At 39.5% G+C, this 25895-nt stretch overlaps 1 protein-coding gene across 5 annotated transcripts in view; it reads right to left on the reverse strand.

The window, feature by feature from the left end:
• The window catches only part of DGKI (diacylglycerol kinase, iota), a 228070-nt gene that overhangs the window by 98467 nt on the left and 103708 nt on the right, over positions 1 to 25895 (reverse strand). For 2 of the 5 annotated variants that reach the window (XM_014937443.1, XM_014937447.1), the window contains exons 7-19: positions 23293 to 23364; positions 22581 to 22697; positions 16751 to 16846; positions 16376 to 16450; positions 15054 to 15149; positions 13410 to 13492; positions 11963 to 12023; positions 8271 to 8384; positions 7567 to 7704; positions 6332 to 6410; positions 2226 to 2281; positions 1317 to 1379; positions 1020 to 1093 (exon numbers count right to left, since the gene is read on the reverse strand). In XM_014937443.1, coding sequence (XP_014792929.1) covers positions 1020 to 1093; positions 1317 to 1379; positions 2226 to 2281; positions 6332 to 6410; positions 7567 to 7704; positions 8271 to 8384; positions 11963 to 12023; positions 13410 to 13492; positions 15054 to 15149; positions 16376 to 16450; positions 16751 to 16846; positions 22581 to 22697; positions 23293 to 23364 — 1124 coding nt within the window. The remainder of the gene's footprint in view (positions 1 to 1019; positions 1094 to 1316; positions 1380 to 2225; positions 2282 to 6331; positions 6411 to 7566; positions 7705 to 8270; positions 8385 to 11962; positions 12024 to 13409; positions 13493 to 15053; positions 15150 to 16375; positions 16451 to 16750; positions 16847 to 22580; positions 22698 to 23292; positions 23365 to 25895) is intronic. The other 3 variants (XM_014937444.1, XM_014937446.1, XM_014937445.1) reach the window with 3 other exon arrangements.

Raw genomic sequence — 25895 nt, forward strand, 5'->3', positions numbered from 1 at the left:
GCAGCAACTTCAGCCTTGGAGCTCTGTTTCCTCTCCCCCTGCTGGCTCAGAAGCTCTAACAGCATAAGGGATGTAAAACATTTCATAGCTTGAGGAGGCAGGGAGAAATTAGAAGCAGGAACAGACGCAGCTCTGGCATCTATCTTTCCTGCCATTACAGAATGGATGTACAAGTGACCTAAGTGATAAACGGGGGAACTTTGGAGAGGTGACACCAAGTAGAAGCTTGCAGTGAGGGCAGTGCAGGACCCAAAAGATCAAGTGCTTGGTACTGCTTGTGGAGCAGAGTGCTAGACTGTCTAAAGCAGTAGTCTCTAAAGTGCAGCATGTGCACCACAGAGAGTGTTCAATAAAAATCCATAACTGACAAGACAATTAGGGTGTGTAAATAAAATATTGTTTGTACTTTTAATAAATAAGGAAAAAGACTCATTAAAATAATATTTGTTTCATGTTTAATCACATCCTTTCTTAATTTCTATTTTTGTGTATGTTTTGTAATGTGTGTAATATATTAGTATAGTAGTACATTTATAACGTACATTCATTTGGGTGGTGCTCAAAAATTTTGTTACTGATAGGGCCACACAGTCAAAAAAAAGTTTGGTGAGTACTGTTTTGGAGAGTAGGAGATAGACAACTTTTAAGAATACAGCCATATTTCAATTTGGACATATTCTAAAATGGTAAAACACAACGCTTCTTTCAATGGTTTTGTGTTCCTTTACTGGAAACATATTGATCCTTTCTTCTCCACGCTTCTGCTTCCCCACCCCCTTTTTTTCCACACATATTTCTACTATCTCTGTATCAGGATCTTCAACTTCTAAAAGGATGGCTTAGCTGCATCCTGAACTATGAGCCCATTCCATATTGCTAATTAACAGTATTATAAATGCCCTCAAGAAGGCAGCACAGTGGCAATACTTTTCCTGCCCATCCACCCAATCTAGGAAAACTTGTAGGTATCTTTTTTTTTTATACATATATATCACTTCAAGCATCTGTCTTGAGCTTACCTGGGTATGTTTAAAAACACTATACACTGGAACTTCAGCTCCTGGATCTTTGGAGTCAGGTCTGTACCATCACACTACAAAGCCAAAGTGACAGAGCACAGAGAAATTGCTGAATGGTGCCACAGACAAGAGAAGTGTTGCTGCTTTGTAACAACTTTCCCAAGACTTTCCTTGGAATGTGTTGCAAATGTCATGCTCAAAACTGAAAAGTAACAGAGCCATTAAACTCTTCTCACCTCTCTCTCTCCATTCCCCCCCCTCTTTCCACAATACTATGACACAAGTTCTTATACTTACCACAACTTTAACATGCTTGGATAAATCTCTTGAGCTTCTTTGCAGAAAGTCTGTAAAGGCTGCCTGCAATAGAAAAAAGTGCAGGAATTGTCACCAGCACTTCCCTCTCTTCTCTTTCCTCATTTCTTATCCCACAATAGCGCTAATTACCAAAATGTTATTCCTTTGTCAAACCTATTCTTTCTTGTTCTCAGGAGATTTTTTTATTTTTTTTTCCAATCAGAATACTTCTCCTTTTAAGAGGTTAATCAGGGAAGGTCCTTGGGCACCCAAGGATTTAAATGCAAATTCTTGCTCACATATTTGTTTCCATGTTCTGCACATGGGTACGGTGGGAGTCATTATCCAGAAAAACATTATATGTCACGCGTTATGAAATTAGTGTTTCTCTCTTAATAAGTGAATCTTAGAATAAAGTATTGTCTATGTACCTCCTGCATGCAGAACTGGGTGATATTATTTGCATATGCACGTATGAAAATTAATTACTCCAAATAGCTGATATGTGCCCTTCACTCCCCATGACCCTACATCCAAGACAGCTCCTCAAAGCAACAAAGATACAGGTTGACTCTCAAGGAATGTCTGTAGGAAAGCCAATATCAATATGCTGCCCAACCCCTGAAAGAAGCAGAGCAGTCTGTTGAAAAGCTTATGAGCCAGAAACAGGGGGAGCAAGACGTGACCAGTATTATGCCCAAATGAGTGGCATAAACAAGCACTGTAAAACAGCAGTGCTTCAGGCACTTTGCAACAAACACATCAGAAACAGTACATGTGCGCTTTAAATTGCAACAAGCAAAATGAACCGGCACAAACTCCTGATGTGAGACAGTGAGGGGAAAGGTACTTAAGAAAACATTAAAATAACTACATTAGCATCATTCTGTAAGATGAATCACAACTCACCCCTGCATAAAACATTTTATTTCTAAATCGGCTGTTGAATTTCTCTGGATTTGCTTCTGTGAAGGGATAAAAAGGAAAAATATGAGCACCCTAATAAAACAAGTAGACTCCATTTTGCTTTCACGTTCCCTGCTAGCACTACAGTGCTTTTAGTGCACATCACTCAGTGAAAATATTAACATAAATATAGTTTTTCTGAGTGAGAGTCTCCCATCTGTGCTATTAAATGCTGTCATATTTCAAACATTGATATTGAATTCTTTCCCTTTCCTGTAGAGCGAAAGTAGATGGAAACATGAGTAAACAGGTAACAAGGATACAAACAGTTAATTTAGCACCTCTCAGATTTCATCTTATGATCCCTCAGTACCATTTGTGAGACTTTTATTATTATTTTATTATTATTATTAAAAATCCATGAAACATTAACCCATGCTTTGAAGCAGGGGTAAAGCATTAGTAAGTTATGAGATGAAACAGACACTTAAATTCTTACAAAAGTTACAAAGAGGTACTGAGGGATAGACATCTTGAGCCAAATATTCCTGAAGGAAAAAAAAAAAAGTGGCTTCTCTAAAACCTATTTAGAGAGCTGTTTCATTTTGATTAGACTCTAAGTGATGGAGAATTTTAAAAGTCCAGTATTAATGCACATCTAATGGTTAATTATTGTCACTGTTAAAATAAATCTGGGTGGTTTTCTTTCCTATCTTGAACTTTTCAGACTTCAACTGCCAACTGCTAAATCTTATTATACTTCTCTGTCAGATTAAAGAGCCCTCAACTATCAGATATCTTCTTCTTGAGTAAATGCTTATAGGGAGTGATTAAATCGCCTCTTAACCTTCTTTCCGATAAGCTAAATGGAGCTTCTTTAGTCTCCCAGTATAAGGCATGCTTCCCAAAATACAGGTCATTCTCGTGCCTCTCTAGGAGCTGCTCTCCTAGCCTGTGGCATACAGAGATTTCAAAAGCAGCACTTTCTACATTGTATTCAGTGGTGGTACCAACCACCCATCCTTGCTTAGCAATTCTTTAGTGAGAACATTGAAGTATTAAGGTAGTCCTTCTGGCTAAAGCATCACACCCCTGGGAACACTTCTGAATTGCTGCTTCTGAAATGACTACATGATTCTAGTTCTCTTTGAAGTCACTGTGTCTCACAATATAAAGCTCCACATCGTATGAATTGCCTGCTTTGTGTTTCTTGTTTGGTTGTTTGTCCAGCTACTGTATCATCTACTTGTTGTGTCGTGGGTAAGCCCAGAACGCAGGCAGCACCACCTCCTCTTCAAACAATTAGTTTGAAGTATTAAGGTAGTCCTTCTGGCTAAAGCATCACACCCCTGGGAACACTTCTGAATTGCTGCTTCTGAAATGACTACATGATTCTAGTTCTCTTTGAAGTCACTGTGTCTCACAATATAAAGCTCCACATCGTATGAATTGCCTGCTTTGTGTTTCTTGTTTGGTTGTTTGTCCAGCTACTGTATCATCTACTTGTTGTGTCACGGGTAAGCCCAGAATACAGGCAGCACCACCTCTTCTTCAAACAATTAGTTTAACTGCATAACTAGTGGGTAAGCCCAGAACGCAGGCAGCACCACCTCCTCTTCAAACAATTAGTTTAACTGCATAACTAAATCTCATCTCACTTACTGGGCTGACAGCTCTTTACAGAAAGTCTCAACACCCCATGCTAAGAAGCAGGAAGCCCCTGAAGATTCAGTGCCTGTGCTGCACATTCTCTGATGTCGCTATCCCTAATGGCTCCAGGCAGCAGCTATCAGAGCACTGGCTCTTACGTGGATCTTACAACAAATACTGACCAGAACCAAAGCCCCGGTTCAGAACAGAAAAGGAGCCTTTCTGAGGTCAGGGACTCAGCAGTCTTTCAACATTCTGAACTGCTCCTACTTCTGACATTGCAGATGAGCTTGGGTAGGGAAGAAGGACTCTCTGCAACGTGGAAAAGAGCCTAAAGTTGATTAGAGTGCAACTTTGACTGTAGAAGCACATCACTGGCTGCATATCCAAGGCTTACTTCATCTTCATCTTTCTCAGGTTAGTACGAAATGGAACATGTTAAATTGTGTGTGTGTGTCTGTGTAGTGGGAGGGGGTGTCCTACAAATGAACCGTCCTGTAGAGCTGAGGGGTCAAGCAGCACAACAACAGGGATGAAGTACATTGATTCTCCTCTGCTCCACCAAAGCATAACCAGGGAAGAAACTGGAAAGAGTCACTATCCAGAACACTTTCTGAAGAAGCAGAGCTAAATACATTAGGCTTGGAGCCAACCCTCAAGGTTCAATCTGATTAGTCACAAGAAACATGTAGAGGTTGCCATGGAAAAGACCACATTCATGGACAGGTTCCTCTGAGACACTGCGATCACTACTTATTCGAAATATATCAATTGACCAATCTCTATTGCATAAAATGCCCTGATCAGCTGAGTGTTCAAATAAACCTAATTTATTTTAGTTTGACAGGGCTGCTAGAGGGGCAAGGCATGGTGTGTGTTTGTTTTAATACTGTATGTGACTACAATAACTCCACATAAGCAACTGCATACAACAACTTATCCTAATGGACCAAGTGCAACAGCCATGAAAGTGCCTTAAGTTTTGCCAAGAGTTTCTCTGGATTGTCATCAACTGTAAATGAGATGCAAATCTTTTTTGCACTGCTTAATTCCACATGAAACACAATAAAACCCACACACCAGCAACACCTCCAAGGCTACAAGCTTTTCTCTCCTAAAACTCATAGGACTCATTTGTATATTTTAGCATTTGAGAAGGTAAAGAAGACACCAGCGGTAATGACTTGTTAGAGCAGGCACTTGTGCTATGAAAAGCTCTCCTGGCCACACATACCCGCTCACAGACACACAGCTTACTCTGCCAAGTAGTTTTTCACCCATGTAAATTTTTAAAACACTGGCATCTCTAGAATAACATTCATTCTTTATAGAGCTAGAGCTCCATTATTTCATTATTAAGTAATGCCTCCATTAAGTGAGAAAGTAGCTATGCATTTCATCTATACACTCACATTAGCAATGCACAGTGATATGCATTCATAAAAAAATGCATACAGCTGTCATAGTTTCATTCCTGTGCCCTTTTGTGGCCCCTCATTATTATTCCTAAAGCTTGAAGCAGTTTTAAACATTGTTAAATATGCATTAGCTCGTTCCGTCATGTATCTTATCTTTATTTAGCATGGCATTAGAGTGCTATCTTTTCATCTTGAAATGACACTCCGATAGTATGAAAGTGAAGGTAGGGAAGGCTGTTGCTCAGTGAAAAAATACCTGCACATAAAGCTGAAACGACCAAAAAGCTGAACACAGACAACTGAAAAATGTTTGTTTATATAGGCACGCTTGGCTAAACCATATAAATAGAGCCATTCATATCAGTCCAAAAGCCCACCTGCTAAACCACATTTGGATCTGTATAAGGTTATATAACTGCCATCAGCAAAGGGACAAACAAGATGCTACAACAGCTCACATTCCTGACAGTTTTATGGACTTCATTAAAACGTTTCACTTGCATAGAGACACTCTGGGTATGTAGCTAGTCCATTGATATTATGCTATACTCATCCATAGGTAACAGCTGTTCAGTTTGAGAACACAGTTGTTCTCTGGCTACCCTTCTATTTCCACCACCTCGCAGCTTTTCTCCTCCAGCCACCTCCACACTGGAGGGAAAACAGACACCTGACTTACATTTGCTTTTCTTTCTGCTCTTATTCTGACACTTCTGCATCAACATATGTTTTCTTTATATCTGTACTTGGTATCTCCTTTAAGAAGATAAAAAAAAAAAAAAACCTTTGAAAAGCTTCCCTTTTAGCCCTTTTTCTCAAGTGAATGGCATTTTCTCTTGTACTTTTCTAATTTTTAAATCATGAAGTCCCTTGGAAATTCACGATACAATCACTTCCTTCCTACTTGTGTCTATATCTTGGGTTTTTATGTTCCAGTTTTCCTTCTGAACTTTAAAAACAGGACGTTAAATTCAAGTCCATTGGTAATTCATAAAATAACTGCCCATTCCCAAGGCTAAGGAAATAAAAAGTTCTTATTACCTCTAGATTCATGGAATTCCAGTGTAACATGTGCATCAAATCCAAGGCTAAAGTAATTATTGAAGACACTGAGTGGAAGCTGTAATTGGATAATAAAAAGACATGTAAAAAGAACATGAATGAAACATTCCACGACACACCAGGAACTAACTACTTCTGGCATCTCATGAAAACCTAAGAAGAAGAAAGTGGAACATTTTAGGGAAATGTGTGCAGAAGGTTGCTCTGAAGGTTAGTCATGGCTTGTGGAAGATGATCAAATACAAAAGCCTAAAGAACACAAACAAATCTACAGTGCTTTATGATCATATACAGATCTTCAAATGTTGTCATTGAGATTTCCCATAATGCTGCTCCACTTAACATGTCAATACAAAGGTTTTCCTAATTGCTGGCACTTCAAGCTCAGCATAATGAATGAAATTCAGTCTGTGTTCTTGCTGCTTGATATAAAACCAGGAGCAATGCAAGTCCCAGACAAGAAGCGCTAATTCTATTGAGGATGCATGAGGCAGGGAAGCACACATCTGGCCTCTTCATCATTACACATGCCCAGCATGTGGAGAGAGAACAGTAGCATCTGATAGATAACATGGAAATTATAACAGAGAAGAGGAAAATGGTTCACAATAGGCTTTGTTTTTTTCAATGATTATAACAATTCCATCATCTCCAGTCAAAACGATGTATTATTATAAGTGCAAGCCCCTCACAAAGATTTTCTCATTCTTCAACTATCAAGATCATATGGAGACCCACATACAAAGAATTTAAATACAAAAATAAAGTACACTTCGCTGTAACATAAGAAACATTCGGTATCCATTAGCAAAACCCAAAAGAATAAAATTCTACATCCCTTTTTTAGACTTATAAGTCTAATTTAGGAATGAATGGCAGTCATAAGGTTGCTCTTCTGCCACCCCAGGTTAACCAAAGGAAAAAAAAAAAAAAAAAAAAAACCACCACCTTTCAGATAAGACACAAGGTATTGTGCCAGGACAGTTCTTGAGAGAAATTCTCAGTGTCTGGGACTTGCAAGCAATAAATAAATGGCTGGCATGTATTAAGTTTCACAGACCTCTGGAAGCACTGACACATGAAAAGAGCCAAAGAAAGAGATGCAACTAAAGAATTTGGAATTTTTAGAGCTTCCCCACTTATGCATCTTCTGGTGCAACCCAAAGATGTTCTTAAGTATCCTATAGTCTCCCTGGGAATAAAAAGGTTCTAACCTTACGTGCCCCATCCTCCAGCTCATCCTGTGGCAAATCAGGGTTGCGCTCAACCTGGAGATTCCAGCGGTCCAGTTGGACAATGGTCCCATCTTCTACATGGCACAGGATCTTGGACACTGGTTCATCTGTGTAACCCTGACAACAGAGGAGTGTCACCAGAGTATCAGCCATGGGTAGTGAAAGCAAAGCCAATCACTCACCAATTACCCGGCAGATTTACCTCCTTTCATAGAGGCCACATCATATGTTCCTAAGAACATTTGAAAAGATTGCCCATTTTTCATACACCAATCATTTTAACAAACTATTGATAAGGCACACAAGTCTTGGATAGGCAAAAACCATAAGGAAAGGAACCCAAAGTATTTTTGCCTTGCCTGGAGTAACTCCAGTTGTGTAGTTAAAGATAAATACAGAGAAATAAAGTTTAAACTATGCTTAAATTAGCAGTCTGCACACCCTTCTTATCATTTGCCTGAAATAGCAGAGATACATCTACATACCCTTTTATACAAGAACTACATCATTAGTAATTCAAGATCCCAGACTGGAAATTGAACTAAACTATTGTGCCTAACTGAAGCAGACCTTGGACACAGCTCTGCCTATTTTAGCCAAAATGAAGTTTTACCCAATTACACAACTAAGTCAGACCAGCAAGCGGAGAGCCTGCGTCTAAGGGTACCCCAGTCAGTGCTTACCCCACCCCAGTTGAGGGTGCGGGCAAGGTCATTCCCAGTGCCAAGAGGAAGGACAGCCACAGGAGGCGGAGGGCTGAGTTGCAGCTCATCAAGGACAGAGAGGATCCAGCCCACCTATAAAAAAGGAAATACAGAGAACTCTTAGTCAGGAAGATTAAAAAGGATAGAAAAAAGGAAAAAAACATATTTTGATCGTATCCCCTTTGCAGAGCAGATCAAGTAAAACAGATGGGAAAAGAAAAAATGAGGGTAACTGAAATTTAACTCTGCAACTGCCTTATCTGAGGCAGTTACAGGTACAGCAGTTTTCATGAAGCTCCTGAGTAAGCAGAAGCAGTGGGATGTAAACACTACCTGTCTTTTAACACAGAGTTACTGAGGAAAGGGAGCACAAAAGTTTCTGTTCTTTTAGCAGGAAATGAAAACACATAGAATTACACTTGGCTAAGGTCAGCTAACTATCACTCCAACAAATACTGTATGTAAAAATGAGTGAAGAATAACACACATAATTCAAGATAAATGTTTTAGAGCGCCCTTATGCTAAAAGAAGTTAAACTTTTTTACAACTGTCATGAAAGAAAATGTAAGAGACATATTGAAACAGCATGGTATCTCAAAGCATGTCCTGGAACCGGAACAGAGGGTACAGATCAAGTCAAGCATGGACTTGCCCAGAGGTCTCCCATTCCTAAGACAAGATACCATATTGCTGAATGTCTCTTATTTCACTCATTGCAAAGCATAATATATATGTATATATTCTAGTCATATACACACACATATATAAATAGAAAACTAAAAGACTAGGATAAAACAAACTCTATTGTTCAGGGTTGAAGACTGGGTTGGAACAATGAATCTGGCTCTTTTGTATTGTAAACTATTGGTTATTTTAGAGAGTTGATTCTCTCTCCTGTCCCTATTCTGGACTACATAAAACTTTTAAGTCAAAATCTACCTAGATGTAACAAATTACTGCATTTTGTATACATCAAATGGTAATTTCCAAGGGGGTAAAGAAGAGTTGCTGAAAATGTTCTGAAACTTTTATGACTGAAATTTTCACTACAAGAAAATAAGGCTATTTCTTAAACTATTTTTCACCTTTACAAGAAGAATAATATCTGTGAAAGAACCTGTACTGCATTTTTAAATAAAGAATTAAGAAAAAAATTAAATATAAATATTCAACAAACAAAATTTTATTTGTTTTTCTTCCTAATGCTAATGTTCAAAGATGCAGTTGCTACCAGAAATGTGACCTTTTAAATAAGACATAAAACTGAAATACAGACTACAACTGGACAGGATTTTCCCCACCACCACTATGGGCAGAAGAAAAATCCCCAACTCCTTATTGCTATGATTTCAAATAGATTCTTACCCCAAAATGGGATGAAGCTGGAGTTTCATGAAAGGTACCCAGCATAACACGGGCATTGGGAACCACAGCTGGAATTTGAAGAACTGGAGTGGGGGTGGCCTGATAGATATAGCAACCATCACCCTATTTGGTATTTTAGGCTATGTCTTTCTCCAAGTCTCTTGAAGAAATGTAATTAAGTATAAACAGCATTTATCAGTTATTTATCATAACCAATAGTGCAATTACAGCATTCACCTGGGATGTGAATCCACATTAGAGTTCATTGTCTGACAACAGTCATCTGAATCACTTACAACTCTCATGAACTTGGATGTCAATAAAGATACTTAGGTCTATCATAGGCATCATGGCAGGACTAAGTACAGTCATTAAAAGATTTTCAGAAATACTTAATCCTCTACCTTTCAAAAACCTATCCTTCAATATTGATAAAAGGAGACAGAATAAAGAGCCTCCATAACTTCCCTAAGGCCAGGACTTCTTAAAGAGTCTTCTGTCATTAGCCCTTTGTCATTGCCAATGACTTAATCCATACATCTGTGCCTCAGCCTCTCACTGATGCAGGTAGCATTACAATACCTACCACTTTTGTAAATGCTTTTAACAGAAACTTCAAATTACTAATTTATAAGTACAAGATTGCTATTTAACTTGAGGTCATTTCTAAACCTAGCACATTAGTTTTACAATCAGGGATGACAAAGACTGTCATTTCCCTGTAAACAGAAAGCTTCTGACTCTTTTGAAAGCAAAGCATTCCACTTATGCTCTGGAAAGGAACAGCAAGCAGCAATGATGGAAAAGTTAAAATAAGTTCTATTTCACCTCAATAATGCAAGGTAACATCTGGTCTCATTGAATATTCACTAAGTCCATTTGAGCCAGATTTTTCATTTCTAGATGTAATGGCTTTGGGAATAACTAGATATTAATTTGCTTCAAACTGAGCAGCAGCAAAGTTAATAGCAGAGTGCTGCTCATACTAATAAGAAGGTGCTGCCACCTGTCGCTTGCACTGCTCAAAGAGAACAAAAGATGGTCAGACTCAAATGTAGTTGCATTCATTCCCATTTTAATATTTTCAGGATCGGGATTTCCCCCACCCCCTTATTAAAATATTGGCTTCCTCACATGGAAGCTGCAAAGAATTTCAGAAACAGATTGAAACTCTTTTTTTTGCAGCTGTGTCTCCTGCTAAAGCAATGCCTTGCAGGTTTCTCAAGGAACATTCACAATTCAGTAATATTTTATTGCCCTAGGTACCAGCAAGACAGTAGTCAGATTGCGTATATTCTTCACTCTTGCAGAGGAAGCACTGATGTTAATAAACCCTACAGTTAGCATTTTAAAAGAACCCACAGATGCTGAACTGAAAGTTCCTGCAGAAATTCAAACAGAGATGGGTTGAAGGCTGGTTCAGCTCAACACACACAAAAAAAAAAGCTGCTCCCCAGTACCTTAAATATCTACATATATCTATCCTAGCCAGCCATTGCACCTTGCAAGCAGTAATGCATTTTCCTTACCACACTTATGGTTACAACTATTATCAAGTGCATGTTTAGGGAACTGCTCTTCACAGAGATTAAAGGTCAGTTTTTTGAGTGCATTTAAGTGCTCAGTAGCACAGACTGAAATTTACAATATTCCTAAGTACTGGAAAGAGTAATGTGGTTGCAATGTCTCCATGGCTACTTTTGTCCTTCAGGCCCGAAACCACAGAGCCTGTCTCCAACTGAAGGTGCCTAAATCCTTTTAAAGATCTGACCCTTTTCACTTATCCGAGAACATACAGAAATTCAGTAGCAAAGAAAAATACTGACCCTGGACCTGCCAGATCCTAGGCTAGTAGTATGACCAGTGCTATAACTTTCCTAACAGATGCTTTGTAAAGAAAGTGACGAAACTGCCTTTAGGTTCAGAGGAGACCCTGCTTGACTGTACTCCAACACCATGGAGACAATAGCAAGAAGGAGCAGAAATTAAGATATAATGGTCCCCAGACATCAAGTTAACCTACTAAACCCTCAGACCTGTGTAAACACCAAGAGGAGGCCAGTAAAGTCAGTGTTTATTTTTTTAAGCTGTACCATATCTTTATGTATAGAGCCAACAGGGCCTTGGACTCTAGGATCTGGCCCCATTGCTATCCAGGCCAAGCCACACAGAAATTTTTAAGAGTAGAACAAGTGTAAGGTACATTCTCTTGCCTCTGTAGGCATCACAAGACAGGGAACCCACAACTGTGAGGAATTTACTCTCTTGGCAATGAGCACAGGGCTGCCAGGCACCAGCCACCTACCGTCCCGTCCCCGCCGCAGGCCAGGATCCGCAGGTTTGGCACTTTTCTGTACAGGTCCAGCCTGGCCAGGGGAGGGAAAGGCAGAAAAGGAGAGGGAAAAAAAAAAAAAGGTCAGAATGATGACCACTGCTTATTACATTTTCAAATATTCATTACTAGGGGCATGGGTGGAGGCAGAAAAAATTTTAAAAAATAAAAAAAAACTGTGTTACTGAAAACCTCAGCAGTGAGGATGCATCAGGCCTGGCAACCATAGGCAGCATCTGCCCCAACCCAGCCTGAGCCTGGTAACTCACTTTACATCTTCACACACACACACACACAAAACCACTAGGATGTAAAACGGGGCCTTCCTCCATGGTTAGGCAGCATCTCCCAAGAATTACTTGATCAGTACCACATGTTCCAATGTGGAATCTGAAAGGCCAGATTCTCACGTCCCCTCTAGACATGACAAAAAACCCTCCATTTTTCTCTTAGCCTAAAGCAAACAAATATAAACATTGAGGTTTTTAAACAAAATTTAATGTTCGCCAGGATTTGCTGAGCCACCATTTCTGAAGCACACAGGACATGGCAGCTCCCTCAGCTGGTAACTATTTCTTTAACACCACAAAAGGCAACAACACCTAACTGAGCTCTGTCTCTGGATTATCTGGTCTAAGATATCAACAGGAAAGCCAACAAAAGCACACCTTATAGCGTGTCCCTTCAGTTGCATGAAAGAGATGCATAATTAAATATCTCTCAATGGAGGGGGGTACACTCACACGTAGAGAGCTGAGTAACCAGAGGACCTAACCCCCCTTTAACTCCATTACACAGCTCTGAAAGCTGTATGCATACTTTAAAGTTTCTGTATGTCATGAGGGGAGCAGCAATGGAGGTGTTTCCACAGGAAAAAAAGGCTTGGGTGCTCTAGAAGTACAAATAAAACACATGGACCATTCTTATACAGGTAAATACTTGACTTTGCAGAATTATATTTTTGTGCTGCTTAACTTGTAAAAGTACAGCTGAACAGATGGTTGACTAGAGCAAGTTTCCCTATCTGAAATATCATAGAATGATAGCCTCTTAACCCTTAACAGTGAGAATCATCCCTTTAAAGACAGGTTCTCCATCCCCTGGAAGAGGTTCACAACTATTGCCTAGAGAAGCTGAGTCAGTTACTCAGCAAGCAGAGGTACACTGCAATGCTCAGGCACCAGGGAATGGTTCAGGCACTGTGGGATCTGCAGCAGGTCTGGCTTGGAGCCGTCTGGACATGCCTGGCTGACAAGGGAGCAGCCCCTGATCTCTCATCACAGAATTCACCACTGCAGCCCACCCCACCACCACTAGCAAAACCTTGACACACCCAATATCTATCCAAGTTAGACCATTTGACTGCTTTCCTAGTAAGAAAAGTATTATTGTCTGCAGCCCTGAAGGCTCAAGAACTTACGCATCTCTTGGCCCTTCCTGAGAGAGATCAAAGACCTGGCGTGGATTCAAATACCACATAAACGTTTGGAGAATCTTGGTGCCCTGAGAGAAAAATCAAATGAAAAGAAATTATTAATAGCTTTATGATTGTTAAAAATAATAACGTTATTCACTATATTTGAATTGCTTTACAAAGTAAACATACCAAGAAAAAAGCTAGAAAGCAGCACAGTAGATGACTGCTCTACAGAACAGCAACCCATTAATCTGGGCAGGGTGAATATGTATACATATAAACCAAATTTAACAACACAGATCATTAATGGTTCATAAGAACAGGCATTCAGGGTCAGACCAAGGTTCAGCTCCCACAATAACCTGTTCTCCTACCTCTCACCACCTGCAAAAAGAAATTTCTGTTATCCCACACCGCCCTCAGCCATCCATGACAGCAAGAAGTTGAACAGGCTTGTGGGCAAAATAACGATCATGTTGAACAGCGTCCTGCAGAACATCCAAGCAATGACACTGCTTTGACCTCCACCACCACCACGAACACTCATAACTGTAGCCCTCTACTATCCAATGAAGCAGGAGCCAAGGACCCTGGTCTACAACTGCCTCAACCCTCCCTCATTCAGTGCAGCATGGCCAGCCCACCACCTACAGATATGATTTCTGCTTTCTCAGACTCTTGGGTTTACATTCCAGACACTCGATTCCCTTCCTTCATGTTCTGCCCAGACACAAAGTAGAAGGGTCTCTTACTAGCAGAAAAGGGCTAAGAACCCCACAGGGCCCACTTGTATTTTAAAGTAATTCAAGAATGCATTTCCTACATAGCCTAGGATGTGTAAGTCAGGAATTTGATAGCTCCCCTTTCTGTAAATTTTTAGTATCCACAACATCCTGTGGCAAGGAGTTTTGCAGCTGAATTTCACGCTGTGAGAAGGACCAATTTTTTTTCTTTGTTTTGAATCCAAGTTTTAGAAGTTTCATTAGGTATCCTCCCTATTTCTTCTAACAGAGGAGAAAGTGTGCAGCAGCAATGCTATTGTCCATGCTCTGCAGGCCTCACATATTACATCAATCTTTTATTTTCAACTAGAAGGCCTTCCTTATCAATAGGCACTCAGGTTATTTAATATTCACAAAGTGGCAGAACTTGTCTGCAAAACTTTCACTTGGATGAGTTTTAATTCCAGGAACCCTAAGAAAGAAGTCTGCTGCATGATCATATTAGTCAGTGAAACTTGGTTCTCTATGGTACAGTACAAGACCAGTAATGATTTTTAATGCCATAAGAGTGTGTCATTTCACATTCGCTAATTTCACTAGGCTTTCTTAGTAAAATTAAATCACTTATTGGATAAAAGAAAAGTCTAAGACTTCATTGGCAATCTAAATTTTCTGTGGAAAGATGAAGTCTTCTAAAGCCTCCAAACTATCATTTTAGATTCCTATCTGAAGATAGGAATACTACTGCCCAAATACTCAAGTATCCATTGCATAGTGGAAAGGCCATTCAACAGCAAGGACCTCTTCTAAGGACTGCAATTCAGTTGGATAGAGTTCTTCCTGACTCACCAAAAACTACTCTCTTTTGCAGAAGCATTGTTGTTAAACTAAAACCTTGTTACCTGGATCCAGATGATTTTCTTACCTGATTCCCTCCGCTTTTTGGATTGACAAAAACCAGCAGCGGCTTCATGAGTGGAGAGGAGATAGGCTTTATCACAAACGGCCGACCTTTGTTATCCTAAGAAACAGAAGCAACGGCAGCTTTAGTACAAGCTGTGCATATTTCCCACAGCATAACCTGTGTAGGACACCAAACCTAGCTTTGACAAAACTACCTCAGGTGCTGGAAACAGTACAGCCATGTTAATATGGTGCTCAGCTGGGACTAATTTATCCAGCTGAGACAACTGAGTAAGAAGATGGGGGCGGGGAGAGGGACAAGAATCCCTGCAGACCAGCACAAAACTATTTTAAATTTTTACTCAATGTTATTTCCAAAAAACCACAATTATTCACACAGCACTAATAATGTGCCAGATAAAGTGCTATTTCCAAGAGGAACAATTTTCCACTGGAAAATAGAATGAGATAAACTACTTATTTCGTTAATTCCACCTAATAGACAAATTGTATCAGCACTCAGTTGACTCAGTTGCAGATGATGTGCTCTTGATTTCTTTGTCTTGCTGGCCCTCCCACCTTTGAATAAGCGTCACAGGCCAAACATGACATGTCAATGAGGAAACCATTTGCCTTATTTCCTACACCTGCAGGACACTAGACAGCCCAGTAGTTAGGACACTCTCCTGGGCTGTGGCAGGCACAGATTCAAGTTTCTGGTCTGCAGCTGTCCCACCACCCAAGTGAGAACCTTAACCAGAGAGCTCTGGCTGTGCAGAGGTGAGTCTCCTTCTACCTCTCCCCATGAGGCTGTTGTTCACCTATAAAACCAGTCCACTAGGCAGGGTCTGGAAACAAAGTCTTCTGAAAATTATGTGACAAACCAAACCATTCATCTGTTTTTTCTCTCTCTTATGGCCCAATGTCAATAATCACACAAGCAGAATATTTTAAACATGACACTTCCTGAGGCAGATACCCTCAAATCGGACCAGACCCTTGTGTCACTGCACTCATGGTGGATTTCACAACCCCAGTTTCTTCTGCCTATTGAAAACCAAGGGTCTGAGACAAGTCTCTTACATCCCAGGGGAATTTTGTTTCATTAGACTACTCGTCCTTCTGGAGTCTGGTATGTTGTTTCTTGAAAAATCAACTTGGCAAATAAAACTTCTCCTACAAGTTTTATCGAAACTGATTTATTCCCACAAAAAATTCAATAGCATGGAATTTTCCAGTGGGGAAAAAAAATATTAGGCACTGCAGTAAAAAAATTAAACTTTAAAGTCTGCATTTAGATATTTAAAGAAAAGGAGTCTGATTTCCAAGGACTTTAATACCTACTTCATTGCCTCTTTTGCTGGCTTTTCTTTTAAAAGACGTTCTCTTCTTTCGCCGTGTTGAAGTCTTCAATGAGTTCTACACCAAAAGAAAAAAGAATACATGAAAAGCAAAACAAAATTTAGAAGACAGGCCCAGACAGAGCCCCTTTACGAAGCTCTTCCATGCATGTCCACTTGGAGAATGATAAGAGTATCTGGCACATGCTCGAGATTTAAATTACATGCGCTGCATGCTTTACACTTCCACACCACCGTTTATGGAGAAAGCCACACACGGAGACCAGACTGGTGCTTTGGAACTGGAAACTTTCCCACGCTGTGAGGGGGGAAAAAGATCAGATGCTCCCATAGACTCACATAACACCACATGTTGTACCTGCCAACCCTCCCAATAGGGGTAGGAGACGCCCGTTTCCCCTTCGGGGCTCCAGTCTCCTGCCCAATCAGGCTCGTCTCCTGGTATGGAGACCACCTGCATAAAGATGTAATAAAAAAACATGATAAATGAGATATTTTTCATGTTTTTTTTTTTTTTTTTAGGAAAGAAAACAACAAGTTTTAGCTCTGGCAACCATTCTGACTCAACATAACGTAGGCCACCATGGTGTATGATGCTGGCACTGTGGAATCAGTTCCAGCCTATCAAGAAACTTGTGTAATCATCTGCTAAGGAACAAACTGAATTGTTAATATTTAAGGATTTGGGTGAGGGGGGTGTTTGTGGGGTTTTTGTTTGCTTTGTTTTTAAAGACTAATATCACTTAACTATATAGAAGAAAAAAAAACAACCATCAAACTGCTTGTATTTTGCAGAACCTATTAAAATAGAACTTGCACCAAAGCTATTCTCAAGGCTGGCAATAGCCTGCTCAAAGATATTGAATCACTACGGTGTTCTGATGTGATAATAAGTCCCCTTCTTGAACGTTCTTTTTTTTTATATATTAATTCAGTAACTGAAGTCACACCTGCAGGAAATCCTATCCCTTTCCATATGATCGAAATTTTGTATTATAGGAAATACCGTAACTATTCTCTCAGTATTTCAACTCTTGTCTAGCTGTCACCAGGAAATAAGTAACACAAGGAATTAGAAGAAAGTTTATTGATATTTTTCTCCAGTTTCAGAAGGGGAACAAGATCCACTCATCTCATCCAAAAGTTCATTTCTCTCTTTACCTTATTTAAAAGTGTATTACTAATGAAAAAATTCAGAGACCACAGATCACCACATCTGTAAGCAGTGATGTCTTAATCCTGCTTGCTAACCAACATTAACAAGAACAGCTACTAGATTCTGTTTAATACCTAACAATCACTTTCAGGATTCCAAGACTTCAGTATGACACACCAGATATGGAAGCTAATGTTTCCACATCTCTGAGAAGTTAAGAAAAACTAACAGCTAACCAAAATACTTAAAGATGTTGTCCTTTTTCACCAAGACCAAGGGAACCCTGCTGTAGAACACAAGGTCTCAAGCCTCTTGTCACCTCTCAACACTCCTTGTGGACCAGGACATAGTTATGCCTTGTTGGTTACTGAAATTACTGAAGACAAGATGGCTCTGCAGAGCAATTACAGGACATCTGCCCTTTTAGACTGTATTTTTTTATATGAGATACCTACTGTGATACAAAGTGATCTTGAAAGCATGATAAACCACAAAGACTGCACTGACTACAGAAGTGCATTGGCAATATCATCAGCATGGTTCTTCTTTCATTGCCCTACCTCAGTAGTCAGATTGACTGTAGATAACAGTTTTATATCAACATAAAGTACAGGACATTACTCTCAAAGCTGCCTCCCATGGGGGTCTCAGCCTAGTTCCTCAGTGGTTCTCTGCTGAAGGATTCTCCCCGGAGTGATGCAAAACACAGGACAGAGAGATCTAATCTACCCAGTCTTGCCAGTGGTCTGCTGAAAGGTCAGGGGCATATCAAGCCTTTTGCCAGTGCTTCAGTCTCTCCAAGTGTAAAATTCAAAATACTTATCCCATTGCTAAAGTGCAATGAATTCTGCTGGCAAATTGTAGTCTGTAACTCAAGTTAGGTGTTATATTAGGCAAGTACTTAACTGTATCTCTGGAAGAAGAGCTGCATTTTTAATTCTGTCTCCACAACAATGGACCTAAGTCCAGTGACTTTCTTCTAGAAAGGGCAAAGACAGTTCAGTAAAATCCTAGCTAATTTTTAAAAAATAATGAATGTTTAAATGTAATTGTCATTACATCCCACTATAATGTATCTCTTTTCTGTAGATGGGGTGGGAAGAGACATACAACTGTATCAGAGAAACAGTTTTAGTCTAAGCTTCCATTCACAATTATAAAAATTTTCATTTCCACACTCAAAAAGACACTAAAATATGCTACATCACATGTATTTCACCATTTTTAAGCACACCTACACATATAGTGTTAAGATAACCTAAAGCTTTGCTACGATGATTGCAACTGCATGTCCATAGCAGATGAAAGGCAAAAAAGCTGCTTAAACATATGCAGGTTCTCTTTGCAAACATGCAGAAGAATAACAGCCAAGAGTAATCATTCTTTGCACACTGAACTGAAGAAATGGATGCATATTACCTTGTCCAGATAACAAGGTGATGAGTTTTATAAACATATAATGTTATCCAGCAAAGTACCTGATAGAAAAGCATACCTTTAAATGAGCACCATATGTAAATCCTAACTTGCCTCTAGAGAGGAAACCTCTCCTTTGTGGATGTCAGTTTGGTCATCTTCAAAAAGAGATTTTTGATATTATTGCATGGTCGCTCTAGTTCTAAGCAAGCTTAGCTAGATGAACAGAAGAATTGGAGTTCCTTCTTGTACGGTGTTGGTCCATAGACTATCTCAAGCAAATCCAATGACCCCTTCCAACATTTTCCTTTACAGCATTTGAGCCTTCATTTTCAAAGGCTTTTAGCATGCTGGGCTTAAACGACTTAAATAATGAACAGCCTCTGGGAAGGTCAATCTTGATCATCTTCCGATTGTTCACAAACCACCATCAGACAAGCCAGCTGCACTCAGAAATTGAGGAAATAGTGACAAACCCAGTAATATTCACTTGCACTTTTTCAAGGTCCTCAAAGGAGGAGAAGAAAACACCATGTTTACTCACCTTAAACAGGAAAAACTTGGAATTTTACAATTACTGTCTTTGCCTTCCCAAACAGAAGACAGACTGAATCAGTAACTACTTTAGCCAGATCCTCCGTATTATCTACTTTTCTCCCACAGCATAAGCATTCCTAAAGCTAACACCACTTGGGCTACCAAACATGACCTATATCAAAATACCACCAGTCAACAGGGGTGACCTCCTTTCACCAACTAGGCAATGAAATTGATTTGAACCCCAGGAAATCAGACCTGATATCAAGGTGCTGCTAACACAGTACAGAAACACTGGCAGTCAGTAAAGAAGTTACAGAAGAGGCTCATATTATGAATAACATGGAATAGGTATTGGGATTTTCCATTCATGTAAATGGGTCGTTACATACAGGGCTACCACCAATCCCAAAGCTATTTGAACCATTCTGAATATTCTTCATCTTGCAATCAATTGCTTGCAAGAAGCAAAAGCTCCCCATTTAGAATGTAGGTTGTAAGCAGAGATTTGTCTGTAACCAATTATGCAATGATGCTTCACATGCTACCACAATGGTAGTCAGAGGGGGAGTGTGCTCTTTATTCAAGCCCAGTATTTGAAAGGTGGTGACCCACATTGTACAAAATAAGCATGGAAAACTATTTTTGTAGCAATAAAATTAAAGATCAGGGCGAGATTTTGCTACAAAAAGCCATCTTATTTGCTTAAAAGAAACAACCAACGAACAGGATGAAGACACCACTAAAATCAGTTTCATATGGATAGGGAATTCAGTTGCCTGTGACCAGTGTAAGTAGTTAATTAGAGCTGAGGAAATATTTTATAACAAAAAGGCTTCTAGCCAAATTTATTCCGATTGTGGAATATGTGAAAAACAGATTGCTGGTTTCACATTTATTTACTATCTGAATTTACAAAAATTTGTGAATGTTGTGTTTGTATTCTGTGGATTGAATGGAGTGAATATTTCATAGTGTTTACCAAACATGCACGTAGGGTCAAAAGAGTCATAATACACAGAAGTGGAGCTGGCCAGAAACAGCAGGAGAGGAGAAAATATTTCCTAAAACTACAACAAATAAGAAAACAAGACTTCTGCCAAAAATCTGAAAACACATCTGAAAGATGCATCGGTGTTTTCTACAGCAATAAGGATGCATTCCCCAGAACTAATACTGCAATGGGTGCTGTTAAGAAGTTTCATGGAAATATGCCCATTGTCTGTGCTAAATATCATTTTGAGCTATCTAATGCTTCAATTACTCAAGATAAGGTTTATTCATGCTTCTGACCATGAATTTCAAGGAGTCAGGATGTGATGGAGAGGGAATATTGAAGTACCTCCTCTCCACTCATGAGTCAGGCTCACAAAGCTAACATTTTCTTTTAATGTAACACTATAAACCTTTATTTAAATGCATTTCCTCCATTAATTATAATTAACTAGATCGGATTTTTTTATTTTATTTGAACTTTTCTGAAAAAATAATGGACAAGAAAGAAAATTCTCTAAAAATATTATGAGGAAGGTACCTTGCTTTGGCCAAATGCCAAATGAAAAGAAACTTTAAAGCGTAGATTATTTTTTTTTTTAACTAAAAATTATATAAAATAAAAATATGGAAGAAAGGCTTCTTTTTGTAAGGTCAGGCACAGATACATCTATCAAGTACCAGACAGGTGCTGAAAATTAGCCAAGGAGATTAAGTTCCTGCCAAGGATTAAAATAGATTCTTCAAGAGAGAAAAAAATTATTTCTCTAAGGAAGGCTGGAGTAAAAACAACAAAGAAGAGCATGGGGAAAAAATACAAGTGCCAAGGAAGCCTTTTTTTTTTCCTCAGAGTGGAGGTGGGTAGGAATGTTGCCTACTTTCTCTGGACTTAAAGGAGAAATAGCAGCCTCTTCAGCTGACTTTTTGATTACTCTATATGTATATTTCCCCTCCTCCCTTTTGTCTTCAATGTCCGGTTTTGTTAGAAATGCTACTCATGCACAAATCTGAAATTCATATCCCTAGACTGGAATTAAAAACTGAGCAGTGTCACTACTGCTCCAGTATTATGGCACTGATTTTTCTTAGACCCTTGCCTACAGCCTGAACTTCTCAGTTTCTTGATGACTACCAGGACACAGAGCCAGAAAGCCCTGGGTCACTTCCCAAGGATAGACACACTAATGTTAAGAACCACACGTCACTACTCTATAAAAACAGCATTCTTATGAACAGAGGAAAACTACAAGAAAAAATGAATGGGAAATTACGATATCCCAGACACTATTCATTTCAGAAAAAAAACCAACCAATACCTTTTTTCAGTGCTTCTGAAATAAAAATTTTTACCAGCATTTCTGGCTCCCTAATATATTCAGTGTTTTTTTGTTTCAGTTCTATCTTGAGTGAAAACAGACTTTCAAATGAAATGAAAAAAAAGTATTTCTTGCATGATAAGAATCCCCTTTTAATTTTTGGCCAGCTCTTTTGGATGCTATTTCTCGCTATTGTGTTCACCAGTGAATTATGATCTCTGAGATGTATCGCATCCATCACAAAAGCTTGTTACCTTCAACTAAATAAGCACGTGGGCTTACTGCTCCCCTTCAGCAAGCACTGATGTAAATAAGACATGATTTTTTAAATGCCCATTGATGGCAGATTCAGAGGGACAGCAGTCCAGCCACAGCCAATTCTTTCTGCAGTTCAAGTGAATGTTTGTGAATGGTTTTTCCCTCTATTTGCTCAGCTCTATTTAATGAAACATGCTTGGCTGTCTACAATGCAGGGGATTTCTTGCAGTATGCTTGCTAAACTCACAGTGGCAGGAACAAACCTGAGCTGGATTTGCTCAGAACAGAAGTCATGTTTGTTGCTAATCATCCCAAACAGGGAAACTTACTGAAGGGCTGGATGGAGGGGCAGGAGGATACGGGTTCATAATCACCATGGATGTATGCTGGGTTTCAGGGATAGAGACAGGGTTGAACAAGCATGCCTTAGTGAAGGAGTAGACTGAGCGGCGAAGCCAGGCTGGCCCTGCGCAGCCATACAGCTTCAGAAACAGACCTCAGCATGCAGTTACCTGAGGTTTCTTCACCTTAATGATCCAGGTGGGAGGCACAATGACAGCAGCATGAGCCCCCAGGGAACACGGCTCCTCGATGTGATGTAACATGAAACAGGTGACTTTATTATGAAACTGAAAGAGGAGAAAAGAGTAGAGTCAATAAGGAGGCAAAGCCAGACAAAGGAGAAGGGAAAACTCAGAGAGGTGGAAAAGGGTGACAGTACAAATACCACAGCAATCTTTCCAACTCCACCATCCTCAAGTCCTTGAAACCATGGAGTTTAGGATCATATAACTAAAGATCACTTTCCCTACCCATGCCTTCTTACAAAAGAAACAAAAACCCCAAACACCAACCCTCCCCCTCCCCCCACCCCCCCCCAAAAAACCCACCAAAGAAAGCCACCAGTCACTCCTACTTATATACAGTTCACAGACTGAAGACAACAACATAGTTGATGCAGCTGCATGTATTAAAGAGCCCTTTGGGTCCCTGAGCTAGCAGCAGCAGGCCATCGATAGGAGGCCAGTGACTACATTGGGCAACAAGACTCTTCTCCTAGAGGACTCGTGTCAGCCAGGTGAAGTTAATGGCAACTTTTAACAAAAGGAACAGAAATGGCAAAACTAGGGATGATTCACAGAGAGGGAACCCTGAGAGCAAGGAAAAATGGAATTGCTTGCAATGTGGCCGCTCAGTGAGTCTCCCTGAATATTGTTCACTTACTGCCAGCTTGCACCAGGAACAGCTGATGGCCACAATCTCTTTACTATGGAAGGAGAATTTCTGTTGAAAGCCCTAGAATAAACAGGAAAAAAAAATTAAATCCCTCCTGAGTACAAGAAAGTTTACATCTTGAACTCTTCCCAGGTGATTGTGCCAGGCTAAATCAGTTCATTGAAGTCAGATACATTGGACCAGCCTCAAAGCTCTTAGACACTAAACAGAGTTTGGGATGATGAAATGACAGGATTCATGGAGAAGGTTCTTCTACTGGGGCATTTTCACACACACTTTTAAAAACACTTCTCCAAAATGTTATGCTTCTTCTTAGATTTCGTAGCTAAAGACAAAGGAAGAAAAAAAATGAGAAAGAATGCCTTTTAAAATGGATTTCTATAGACTTGAAAGATTTAGAACAAAACATTCTCTCATTGCAGTCATTTGCTCAAAATATAAACAATTTTTTGAATTATTTTTTTTTTAATAGAGACTGGAATCAAGCACATGTCTGTCTGTGTGGAAGTGTTCTGATTGGCAAATTAAGTTTATTGTTTTATTGAGTTGACTCAGATCAAGATTTTTTTATCAAGTTCCAAAACACCAAGATGGTCTGATTCAGATCAAACAGATAGAAGAAAATATTTCTTTATAGTTTTAAAGAGAAAAAAGCCTAATATTACCAGAAAATATGAGATTTTATTCTCCCACAGAAGAGTTTCATTTTATAGAATACAATTTCAGCAGACATATAACTTTGGTCTAAATTCTAAGGCTGGAAAAGAATATTGGATCATATTTATCCTTGCATACAACATAGGCAACAAATGATAAGTTACAGCCTAAAAAATTAAGTTCAGTTAAAGCCTATTTTAGCCAGAGAAAGGATTCATGTGGGTCAATGGCTACACTGATGGAAATTCCAGAACTGCATTGAACAGTTTGTCGGTCACCTTCACTGGTTAGATTTCAGATTTGCAACTGTCTGGGTCCTTTAGTCATTGGCTTCTATCAAGCCTCTCTCTACTACATTAAGTAACCCATCACTACCCAGAATTTTCTAATTCAGTCTCTCTATCAAGTCATGAATTTTTGAGCCAGTTTTCTTTTTGACAAGCTGAGCTTTACCAAAATGTCCTACATGCTGGGCAATGTCCAAGATCCAGTGCAAAGTGTTAGTAACATCTAACAGGTCATCGCCTCAATGCTTCTATAATTAAGGTCCTTCTTATCCTAGCTGCTGTGGAAAGGAACAGAGAGATAGACGCCTGCAGGGAAAATGAGCCTATTGGTGTCCAGTGCAATGATGCTGTCAAGTACACCAAGAAGGAGATTTAAATGAACAACCAAAGCCCCATCCAGAGACGCGCTAGTCTTGTAAGTGAGGGACTGAGCTCAAATTTGTCCATACATGGTATTTGAGAACAACCCTATCAATACTCTGAAGTGGAGGCAGCTCTCCCTGTCTGCCTGCCATGTAGAAGTGCTCACTGCAGCTTCTTCAGGTGCCCCCAACATATATGCAAACCAGCCCACCAGATGGACCACACCACCAACTAAGGCCTACTCGTAAAAAGGCTTGTGTCACCTCTCCATAGTTTGTGTTGGTTTTGATTTTTTTTAATCCTTCCCCTAATGCCTCAGGTATTACACTCAGAGAAATTCAAAGTGCAGATTCTTCATAATGATGGCGATTTGGCATATTCAGGTTTAGTAATGGAGCGTAATCAAATGGCTTCACAAAGACCAGCTGGCCAGTTGCTTCTGGCTGGGCAGATCTACTCTGCCATTTGGTGTGGGCACAGGAACTGAGTGACAGTACGTATGATATGAGTGCTGGAACAGAGGGCTGACACTGGACAAAATGCTCTATTCCATTCACTTATACTAGTGCTTCTTAATGTTTCTCACATATCTCACTGTTTCTTGTCCTAAATCCTATTTAAAAAAAAATAAAAAATAATTATTTCAGCCCCTGATGGGCGTGAAATGTTTTGTTTTGTTCTGCTTTGTAATAATCATGGGAGAAATTCTTCTCTACCAAAACCTCCACTAATAAAACCTAAAATTCCGTCTTTAATTCCACAGCCCATCAGTGGTGTATTTTAAACATACGGACTGAGCAGCTTGTCTGGTTCTAGATGGACCATTTTTCATTTATTCAGTAAGCCATTTGGCTTTTAGGGAGTCATTAGAGAAAACGATACAGCAATAAAAACATATTAATGATAAGTAGCAATAAACCATCACTTTCCTTCCTCAAATTGCTTTACAAATATGAGCTAATTCTTCCTAAGGATGCATGTTTGAAGTAAGATAGCAATTATTTGAAAGCTAGCTTTACAAATAAAGGAATTCATAAAATAAAGCAGTGCACTGCAGGCCACAGTGAAATTTGATGGAGGCTATGGGATTGAAACATTGGGGCCATCCACGTTCCATCAGAAATCATCTCTTCTGCCTTTTCTCAGTGAGAAGGAAAACTAAAATGCAGCTATCTTGTTCCTGGGTCATGCAAGAAAGCCTTCTGCACAAGTTTTGGGATAGAAAATTAATTTCACCTTTGTGGGAATATCAGCCTAACAGTACCTGATTAGCCCTGATTCACT

This window comes from Calidris pugnax, unplaced genomic scaffold, assembly GCF_001431845.1.
Source record: "Calidris pugnax isolate Ruff unplaced genomic scaffold, ASM143184v1 scaffold1, whole genome shotgun sequence".
In the NCBI taxonomy this organism is placed as follows: Eukaryota; Metazoa; Chordata; class Aves; order Charadriiformes; family Scolopacidae; genus Calidris; species Calidris pugnax.